General features: G+C 37.9%; 1 protein-coding gene across 1 annotated transcript; it reads left to right on the plus strand.

Annotated features, from left to right (window-relative positions):
* Nucleotides 1-1,713: 1,713 nt before the first annotated feature.
* LOC117093674 (proline-rich protein 13) lies at nt 1,714-2,805 on the plus strand. Its single transcript, XM_033229130.1, has one exon. The coding sequence runs from the start codon at nt 1,785-1,787 to the stop codon at nt 2,214-2,216; it is 432 nt and encodes a 143-aa protein (XP_033085021.1). The 5' UTR covers nt 1,714-1,784; the 3' UTR covers nt 2,217-2,805.
* The last annotated feature ends 8,928 nt before the right edge of the window (nt 2,806-11,733 follow it).

Raw genomic sequence — 11,733 nt, forward strand, 5'->3', positions numbered from 1 at the left:
TTTGCCCTTTACGATTTCCTCAATGAGTAGAATGTGGCAAAAGACTTGCTGCAAACCAATCACAGCTAGATCATAAAGTGCAATAGAAATTTCACCTGGTTCTCTCTCGCTGTCTCTTCAGGATGCTTATTCTGAAGCCCTTGAAACCATGCTGTAAAGAAACCCAGGCCACTTGGAGAGCACACATGTAAAGACTCCAGCTAACAGCCTCAGTTAACATTTTAGCCAAAAGCCAGCATGTACCGCAAGGCATTTGAATGAACAATCTTTTGGATGTTTCCAGGCCCCAGCTTTGAAGTCTTTCAGCTGAGTCCCTAATAACAAAAGCAAGAACAAGCTGTCTCTCCTGTGTTCTGTCCAAGTTCCTGACCCACAGAATTTATAAGCATAAGGAATGATTGCTTAGGCTACTAAATGTTGGGTTAATTTGTTATGTATGCAACCATACATGCTGGAACAGAGAGTGGGGTTCTTTGTGACAACACAAGCAAAAACAACAACAACAATGAAAAACCTAAAACATGTGGGAATGACCTTGGAACCAGGAAGTTGGAATAACCTTTTAAAGAGTGTTAATCCCACTACTTTGGGAGGCCAAGTTGGGAAGATCGCTTGAGGTCAAGAGTTTGAGACCAGCCCAGGCAAAACAGTGAGACACCATGTCTATAAAAAATTAAAACAAAAAAATTAGCTGGGTGTGGTGGTGCATGCTTGTAGTCCTAGGTGCTTGGGAGGTTAAGACTGGAAGATTGCTTGAGGCCAGGGGTTGGAGGTTGCAGGGAGCTATGGACATCCCACTGCACCCTAGATGGGCAACACAGCGAGGCCCTGTCTCAAAAAAAAAGTGTTAATAATGAAAGTGTGAAAGGCTTTAAAACAACTGTTAGCACAAGCCAAATTACTTGAGGAATTGTCAGTATGAGCTTAAGGAAAAGTGAAGGAAATATTATTGAAAATTGAAGAAAGGAAGCTTTGTTACATATTGGTAGAATATTTTGCAAAATGTTCTCTGTGATAATGTGTAAAATTATAAATTGTACCTAGTAATCTGGCTGATTTATCTAAGGAGAATTCCAAATAAGAGTTTTGAAGGTACTGTCTGGATTCTCTAGCTCCAGATAGCAAAGTGGAAAAGAAGAAACATGAGCCAAAAAATAAATTATTCCATTGTAAAGTTTATAGAAAATATCAAGTAGCCAGAAATTCTTGGGTTAAAAATATCTGTTTCTTATTCCCAATCTTCCCAAAATTCTCAAATCTAAAAATGCCCTCAGAGCAAAGACCAAATCTACTGTGGGATTATACGGTCATTTCTGAGGTCTGTTTAGACCTCAGAAAGATTTTAACAGGCACCTCCAAGAACTATTCAGTTGGACCAAAAGCCCTTTAAGGATTTTAGCATGTCACAGAGAGCCTCTTCTCTGACAACAGAGGTTCTAAGAATTGTAAGCGTTTTGACCCTCAACAGCCTTCCAAAAATCTCATGATAGAGAAGGGCTTATCTTGGCTCAGCACAGCGGCTCACAACTATAATCCCAGCACCTTGCAGGGCCAAGGTAAGAAGATCACTCAAAGCCAGGAGTTTGAAACTAGCCTGAGAAATATAGCAAGATCCCTCTCTACAAAAGAGAGGTGGGGGTGGGGGGGGGGAGATCTTATCTTGAGGAAATTTGGGATTATCACTTTCGTATAACAATGTGATCCCTAGAGGAAGTAAGAGCCGAGACTGCGAAGAGCGCGTCAACCCCAGGCGGCGGTGGAAAGGCTGGAGGACACACCTAAACATGTGGAATCCCAATGCCGGGCGGCCAGGGCCAAATCCATATACCCCCAACATCGGGTGCCCTGGAGGTTCCAATCCTGCCCACCCACCACCTATTAACCCACTCTTTCCCTCAGGCCCCTGTCCTCCTCCCCCAGGAGCTCCCCAGGGCAATCCAGCTTTCCCCCCAGGTGGGCCCCCTCATCCTGTGCCACAGCCAGGGTATCCAGGATGCCAACCCTTGGGTCCCTACCCTCCTCCATACCCCCCGCCTGCCCCTGGAATCCCTCCTGTGAATCCCGTGGCTCCTGGCATGGTCGGACCAGCAGTGATAGTGGACAAGAAGATGCAGAAGAAAATGAAGAAAGCTCATAAAAAGATGCACAAGCACCACAAGCGTGGCAAGCATTCTTCCTCCTCTTCCTCCTCCTCTTCCAGCAGTGATTCTGACTGAATACAGGCCCTGGACCCTTCCCTCAAGTCTCACCAGTTCTGCTCTCCCATCAAGCTTCAGATGCCATGATGTACTGGGGGAAAGTAGCCCTTGTACTCCCCACCCCCTACCTCCACCTGAGCCTCACCCTGCTGTTGAGCCCTGAGTGGCTAGGGGAAATGGGAAGAGGATTGCCATGGCCTGGCCATCTTGTTGCTGCTTGGATAGATCATATAGCTAATGAATTAGGCAGGGGAGCTATTCTTTGAAAATGATGAACTAAATGTTGAAGACAAGTTTGAGATCTGTAAAATGTGATTTTTTTACTTCCGCTTATAATACTTGTGATTGAGGAGGTTTGCGGAAATTTAATTATGATGAAAAACCTCTATCTTTTTTGTAATGTTGCCATACTTGGGGAATTTAGTGGCAAATACATTCCCCAGCAGGCCTTTTGTTGGTTGCACTAACTGCAAAGTTGCTGGGAGGTAGAGTCCGTTTGGTCGATGAGCTTTGACTGCCATTTTCGAACCTTACCTTTCCTCCTTAGCCCAATATAATGTCTCAGGTCCTATTCAAATAAAGATATTTCTCCTGGAAAAAAAAAAAAAAAAAAAAAAAAAAACAATGTGATCCCTAATAAATTCATAGCAAGCCCACAGAGTTTTAAAGAGAATTATAGTAGCTCTAAGTAGACTGCAATAAATAATGATGCATAGTTTAATCCTTAGAGTAAACACTAAAAAAAAAAAAAAAAAAGAAATACAACAAAACCTATTCAAGTAAGTAAAATGGAATGCTAAACAAAATTTGATTTACCTAAAGCAGACAGAAAGGGAAGAATAAAAGAAGCAATAATAGATTGAAAAAAAAAAAGAAATAGCAAGTTGGTAAACTTCAATCCAACCATATCAATAATTCTATTAACTGTAAATAAACAATGTATTAAAAGGCAGAGATTGCCAGACAAAATTTTTTAAAATCAAAACTCAACTATAAACTCTTTACAAGAGACAAGTTTTAAATATAAATGCTCAGATCCTGCAATAAACTGTCTTTACTCCGTGTGTGTGTGTGTTTGGAGACATGGTCTCACTCTCTTACCCAGGCTGGAGTGCAGTGTCATGGTCACATACGTCTCACTGCAGCCTCGACCTCCTAGGCTCAATCAATCCTCCCACCTCAGCCTCCTGAGTAGCTGGGACTACAGGTGCACACCACCATGCCTGGCTAATTTTTGTATTTTTTTCTAGAGATGGAGTTTTGCCATGTTGCCCAGGCTGGTCTCAAAATCCTTGGCTCAACTTATACGCCCATCTCAGCCTCTCAAAGTGCTGGGATTACAGGTGTGAGCCACCACACTCAGCCTTGACTCCATTCTTGATGTTTGACTGCCGACTGCCTACAAGCCCCACCCTTGCCCCTTTTGTCCCACATACAGGCAAACCAGTAAGAAAGCCCACAGGCTCTCCTTTGTCCCCTTGATACTGAAAGTTCAAACCACACAAGTCTTCTACATCGGCCCACCCCCAGCCACAACATAAACCAAATTCGCTTGTCCCATTCACCCTCTTGGCTCAAGCCATTCTTGACCACTTTGTACCTACCCTGCTCTCCTGAAAAAGTCCCATTATGCGAGTAATAAATTTTTTCATACCCTCTTGATATGAATGGCATCATCAGTCTTAACATCCAAACCTATTTTGAGGGGCGAAGTTAATCCTGCCCTCCATGAGGTCACCATACAGCAAATTAAAAGTAAAAAGAGAAAAAGGAACATGTACCCAGAAAGCAAAAGATGATGAGGCTATATTGTTACAAAATAAAGTAGGCTTTAAGACAAGGAATATTGTCAGGGATAGGGAGGTCATTTCATAATGATGAAAGGTTCTGTTCATCAAGACCACAAACAATCCTAAATATGTATGCATGTATATCAGATCTTAAAATTAAAATAAGCTACATCTAACAGAACCAAAGGAAGAAACAGACAAATCCATAATCATAGTTGGAGATTTTAATACCACTCTCATAGTAATAGACAGAAGCAGCGGACAAAAGTTTAGTAAGGATTTAGATTTGAACAGCACTATCAACCAATTGGACTTAATTGACATTTATAGAAGCGTATACCTTATAACCGCTTGATGTATATATATATTTGTCAAGTGCATGTGGAATGTTAAGGTAGAACACTTACTGGGCCATAAAATAAGTGTCAATAGTTTCAAAAGATTGAAATACAGAACATGCTCTATGACCACAATGAAATTAAAATTAGGAATAAATAACAATGAGATATCTAGAAAATTCCTAAGTGTTGGAAATTAAACAGCATAGTCTCAATGACCAAATAAGATAATGAAATAAGTTTTAAAAACTTTTAACTAGGCCGGGCGCGGTGGCTCAAGCCTGTAATCCCAGCACTTTGGGAGGCTGAGAGGGCGGATCACAAGGTCAGGAGATCGAGACCATCCTCGCTAACACAGTGAAACCCCATCTCTACTTAAAAAAATACAAAAAAAAAAACTAGCCGGACGAGGTGGTGGGCGCCTGTAGTCCCAGCTACTCGGGAGGCTGAGGCAGGAGAATGGCGTGAACCCGGGAGGCGGAGCTTGCAGTGAGCTGAGATCTGGCCACTGCACTCCAGCCTGGGTGACAGAGCGAGACTCTGTCTCAAAAAAAAAAAAAAAACTTTTAACTAAATGATAATGAAAATACAACATATATAAAAACTTGTGAGATATAGCTAAAGCACTGATTCCTGGGAAATTTAAAGACTTATATTAGAAAACAAGAAAAGTTAAAATTAAGGAGCTATGTTTCCATCCTCAGAAGCTAGAAGAACAAATTAAATGCAAAACAAGTGATATGGTTTGGCTGTGTTCCCACCCAAATCTCATCTTGAATTGTAGCTCCCATAATCCCCACGTGTGGTAGGGACCTGGTGGGAGGTAACTGAATCATCAGGGTGGGTCTTTCCTATGCTGTTCTCAAAGTGAATAAGTCTCATGAGATTTAATGGTTTTATAAAGTTCAGTTTGCCTGCACACACTCATTTGCCTGCCACCATGTAAGACGTGACTTTGCTCCTCCTTTGCCTTCCACCATGATTGTGAGGCCTCCCTAAACATGTGGAACTGTGAGTCTATTGAACCTCTTTTTCTTTATAAATCAGTCAGTCTCAGGTACGTCTTTCTTAGCAGCATGAGAACAGACGAATACAACAAGTATAAATCCGGAAATAATAAAGAGCAGAAATTAATGAAATGAAAAAAAGGAAGCCAAAATTTTGTTATTTGAAATATTAACAAGATTAATAAATCTCTATCAAGATTGATTAAGAAAATTAGAAAAAAGACACAAGTTACTACCAGCAATGAAAAAAGAGAGGACACTATAAGATTTCAGAGATAATAAAGTGATAATAAGAAAATATTATTAATGGCTAAATGACAACAAATTTGACAAGTTATATGAAATGGACAAATTCCTTGAAAAATATGACTCACCAAAACAGACACAAGAAGATATAGAAAGAATGGCCTGATATCACTGAAATTGAAATTGTGATGAAAATTATTTCTACAAAGAAAACTCTAGGCCCAGATAATTTGGTAAACTCAAGCAATTAATACTAGTTTTAATATCTTTTCCAGCCAGAGGGAACACTTCACAATACATTTGGTGAAACCAGCATAGCACTGATACTAAAACCTAAAAAAAAGTCATTGAAAGCAAAGAAAACCACAGGCTATCTAACACACATTCCAAGAAAATAAAATTACAGACCAGGATAAAGAAGATATCATACAAACATGAAACAAAAGAAACTTGGAATGGCTACACTAAAATAATGGTAGATTTCAGAACAAGGACTATTACTAGAAGGAAAAAGAGAAACTTCATATTAATAAAGAGAACTATTTATCAATCAGTTGTAAAAAAAAACTTAAATGTGTTTGCACTAAAGAGATATTTCAAAATAAATGAAGCAAAAAAAAAAAAAAGATTGAAAGAAGAAATCCACAATTAGAGAAAAAGAGTTGATTATTTCTTCTTCAGTCATTAATAGAGCAACTGCATGGAAAAATTAGTGAGGAAATAAAAGACTTGAACAACACTATGAAGCAATTTAATCAATCTACGTTTATACAACATTTCACCCAACCACAAAAGAACATACATTTTTGTTTAAGTGCACCTGAAACGTTCACCAAGATAGAACATATGCGGGCTATAATATAAGTCTCAACAGATTTTAAAGATTAAAACCATACTGAATATATTCTCTAACCATGACAGAAAAGAAAATGAAAATCAGTAACAGGAAGATACCTTCTTAATCTCAAAAGCACAGTGAATAAACTAAATGAAAATGAAATCACAAGACACAAAACTTGTGGGATGCATCTAAAGCAGTGCTCCAAGGGAGTTTTGAAACTTTAAATGCTAATTTAAAAGGCAAAAAAAGGAATATGATCAATGGTCTAAGCTTCCATCTTAAAAAGCTAGAAAAAGAAGAACAAATTCAACCCAAAGTAAGTATAAGGAATAGAATATAAAAAAGCAGAAATCAATGAAATAGAAACAGAAGAATAGTACAGAAGAAAATCAATAAAAGCAAAACTGATTCTCTTTTATAAGCTCAATAAAGTTGATAAATCACATACAAAAATTAAAAGTATAGAAAGGATAATAACTTAATAAATTCAACTTAGAAAAATTGAACAAATTTCTTAAAAGACAAAAATTATCAAAACTATTTCAAATGGAAATAGAGTATCTGTATAGCACTATATATAAAAGAAATTGAATTCAAAATTTTAAAATTACAAAGAAAACTTCAGGCTTGCATGGCTTCCTAGGTGAATTATGTTAAACATTTACAGAAGAAATAATGCTAATCTTTCATAGGCTTTTCTAGGCAATAGAAGAGAAGCAGATATATCCTAATCATTCAATAAGGGTAGTATCACACATATACCAAAATCTGACAAAGATTTCATAACACTAGGAAACTACAGCTTATCCGTCATTAACTTAGATGCAAAATCATCAATAAAATGTGCAAAAAAAAAAAACAAGAAAACAAGGCCAGCAATATATTACAAGAATATGTTATGAGTAAATAACATTTTTTTCAGGAATGCAAGGTTGGCTTAATGATTTAAAAGAGTCAATTTACAAGAAGTCTCAAATAGTCGAAAAATCCTAAAAAAGAAGATAGAGTTGGAAAGCTCACATTTTCTGTTCAAAAATTATTACAAAGCTACAGTAATTAAAACTATATAACAGTGGCATAAGGACAGACATATGGACCAACAAACGAAACAGCCCAGAAATAAGCCCTGTTCATTGATGTTCAACAAGGATGTCCAAACCATTTAATGGGGTAGGACAGTCTTTTGAACAAGGGGTGTTGGGAAAACTAGATATCCATATGCAAAATAAGGAAATTGGATTCTTACTTGACACCACACATAAAAAACGATCCAGAATGAATCACAGACCTAAAATTAAGAGTTAAAACTATAAGACTCTTAGAAGAAAACACAGAGTAAATCATCATGACCTTGAATTTCGCAGTGGATTCTTAGATATGACACCAAAAGCACAGGCAACAAAAGAAAAAATAGATAAACTGGACTTCAATTAAGTTAAAAAGTTTTGTGCATCAAAAGATACTATCAAGAAAGCAAAAAAGACAATCTACTGAATGGGAGGAAATGTTTTATCAAATATAGTATTAATTTCCAGACTATATAAACAACTCAACAAAAACCACAAAAATAACCCAATTCAAAAATGGGCAAAGGACTCATATAGACACTTCTCCAAAGAAGATATGCAAATGACCAATAAGCACATGAACTGATACTCAACATCATTGGGCATTAGAGAAATGCAAATCAAAACCTCAATGAGATAACATTTCACAGCTACTAGAGTGGCTATAATTTTTAAATTTTAAGAAAAAAACAGAAAATAGTAAGTGTTGGTGAAGGTGTAGATAATACTGGAAACCTCACATGTTTCTGGTAGGAATGAAAAATGGTACAGCCACTGTGGAAAACAGCTGGGCAGTTTCTCAAAAGGTTAAACATGAAACTATCATATGACCCAGGAATTCTACTCCTAGGTATATATCCAAAGAATTGAAAGCAGAGACCTGAACAGATATATAGATATAGATAGATAGATAGATAGAGATGAGATACAGATAGAGATAGAAATGATATACATATAGGATTCTTTTTGAGATGAAGTCTTTTTCTGTTGCCCAGGCTGGAGTGCAGTGGTGCAATCTCGGCTCACTGCAACCTCCATCTCCCTGCTTCAAGTGATTCTCCCACATCAGCTTCCAGAGTAACTGGGATTACAGGTGCCCACAATCATGCCCGGCTACTTTTTGTATTTTTAGTAGAGATGGGGTTTCACTGTGTAGGCCGGGCTGGTCTCGAACTCCTAACCTCAAGTGATCCTCCTGCCTTAGCCTCCCAAAGTGCTGGGATTACAGGCATTAGCCACTGCATCTGGCCTGAACAGATATTTACACAGCAATGTTCACAGCAGCATTAAACACAATAGCCAAAAAGTGGAAACAATGTTAAGTATCCATCAACAGATGAATGGATAAACAAAATACAGTATTCATTACAGTATGTTTGTACAGTGGCATATATTTAACTATAAAAAGACAAAATTTTTATATATGCTATAACATGGATGGATTGGGCCTCGAAAACTTCATGCTTACTGAATTAAGCCAAATATAAAAGGACAAATACTGTATTACTCCACTTGGAATAGGAATCTAGAATAGCAAATTCATAGATAAAAGTTTAAGGTATACATAGTGGTAATGGTTACACAACATTGTGAATATATTTAATGCCACTAAATTGTACACTTCAAAAAACATGAAACACTTGAAGATAAATAGTACAAAATATGTATAAAACCTATAGAATGAAAATCTTAAAACATTGCTGAGATAAATTAAGGACCTAATAATTGGAGGGTTAACATTGCTGAGATAAATTAAGGACCTAATCATTGGAGGGTTATGCCATATCATAAACTTTAAAACTAAATATTGCCATGATGTAAATTATCCCCAAGATAATCTACATGATGTAATGCAAATCCAATAAAAATGTCAGCAGACTTTTTTGTAAAAATTGACAAGTTGATTCCAAAGTTTATGTGGAAATGGAAAAGACTAGAATAGCCAAAACTATTTTGAAAAACAAGAATAAAGTTTGAAGGTTTACAATACCTGACTTTATATATTGCCATAAGCTTCAGTAATCAAGACAATGTGCTATGAGCATAAGGATAGACACAGAGGCTGGGCACAGTGGCTCACACCTGTAATCCCAGCACTTCAGGAGGCCAAGGAGGGTGGATCACTTGAGGTCAGGAGTTCGAGACCAACCTGGCCAACATGGCAAAACCCTGTCTCTATTACAAATACAAAAATTAGCCGGGCATGGTGGCACATGCCTGTTGTCCCAGCTACTCAGGTAGCTGAGGCACAAGAATTGCTTGAACCCAGGAGGCAGAGGTTGCAGTGAGCTGAGATCGTACCACTGCACTCCAGCCTGGGCAACAGAGCAAGACCCTGACTAAAAAAAAAATAAAAACAAAGAATAGACATAAAGACCAATGGACAAACTAAGAGAACAGAAATAGACCTACACACATATAGTTAATTGATTTTCTATAGGTGTCTCAAGATAATTCAATGCAGGAGAAATAGTCTTTGAAACCAATTGTGCTGGAACATCTAAACAGCCATATGAGAAAAATAAAAGAATCCTGACCCATACTTTACCTCATGTACAAAACCTGAGCTGGAACATAGTGCTAAACACAAAAACTAAAACTATAAATCTTTTAGAAGAAAACATGATCTGGTAGTTGGCAAAGATTTTACATAGGACACAAGAAATCCACACAGCAAGTTCTCAGATAATGTTGTTTCATTCAACATCTCTTCGTTATAACATTGATGAGAGAAAAAAAAAAAAACTCATTCCCGGCCAAGGCCACTGCCTACGTGGAGTTCGCACATTCTTCCCCTGTCCGTGTGGGTTTTCTCTGGAAACGTTGGTTTTCTCCCACATCCCAGAGAAGTGCACTCGGGTTCACTGCTGTGCCTAGATTGTCCCAGTCCGACTGAGTGAGAGTGAGTGTAGGAGGGTGGGTGGGAGTGTGTGAGTGCACCCTGCGATGGAATGCTATCCTGTCTGTCTACCCTGAGCTGCCGGGATAGGCTCCAGCCACCTACGACCCTGAGCTGCAATAAGTGGGTTGGAAAATAAATAAAGGAATGAATACAAATTATTGTAAAACAAAAATTCAGGCCGCGCGCAGTGGTTCACGCCTGTAATTCTGGCACTTTGGGAGACCGACGCAGGCGGATCATTTGAGGTCAGGAGTTTGTGACCAGCCTGATCAACATGGGGAAACCCCTTCTCTACTAAAAATACAAAAATTAGCCAGGCGTGGTGACACATGCCTGAAATCCCAGCTACTAGGGAGGCTGAGGCAGAAGAATCACTTGAACCTGGGAGGCAGAGGTTGCAGCGAACTGAGATCGCGCCACTGTACTCCAGCCTGGGCAACAGAGAAAGACTCCATCTCAAAAAAAAAAAAAAAATCATAAAGTCTGTGATCATCATACAAATGCATGACAAACAACGTGGTCTGAAAGCACTCAACAAACCCTCCAGATTTGCTCTCATTTTTTTCTGCACTGTGTAGCAGTAGGAGGTGCTCCTTACAATGTTCACTTTGGAAACATTTATTTCTAAATTTAACCCTCTACCTAAGACAGCTATCACGCACTGATTCATGAGAAATTGGGTAAATAATGATCTTCCTTGTTTTTCTTAATCTTTCTTAAATGTATGGATAGCTCACATTTATTTCAATGTTTCATACTAGAAGTGTTTGGTGTCTTTATTTAGAAGTTTAGTGATGTTTTGCTGGCTGGATATATGCTGTGAGAGCTTAACTCGTGTTTATATCAATTAGCCTATGGTAAAATTGATTTCATTTTATATCACTTTGCTTAAAGTAGAAGAACCTATCAACAACAGTAAGAACTTACATAGTTTAAAAGGAAAAAACTGATTGAATCATATTTTTTCAAATTGAATGTCTTATTCTTTGAAGGGAACTATTAAGAAAGCATAAAGACAAGCCACAAACCGGAAGATATTTATAATTTTTTAAATTTTATGTTCAGAATATACTCTAACAGCTCAATAAAAAACTCATTTTTGTAAAGGACAAAAGATTTTAACAGGCACTTAACAAAAGACAAAGTATAAAAGATGAATATGCACATGAAAGATGCTCAACATCATTAAATCACAGTGAGCTCCCGTTACACAAAATTAGAATGATTAAAACCAAAAGTCTGACAATTGCCAAGTGTTCGCAAGGATGTGATACAAGTGGAACTGCTATGTATCAGTGGTAGAAATGTAAAAGGGTCAAATACTGTGGGAAAACAGCTTGGTAG

The sequence above is a fragment of the Trachypithecus francoisi genome, unplaced genomic scaffold (assembly GCF_009764315.1).
Source record: "Trachypithecus francoisi isolate TF-2019V2 unplaced genomic scaffold, Tfra_2.0 Contig01440, whole genome shotgun sequence".
In the NCBI taxonomy this organism is placed as follows: Eukaryota; Metazoa; Chordata; class Mammalia; order Primates; family Cercopithecidae; genus Trachypithecus; species Trachypithecus francoisi.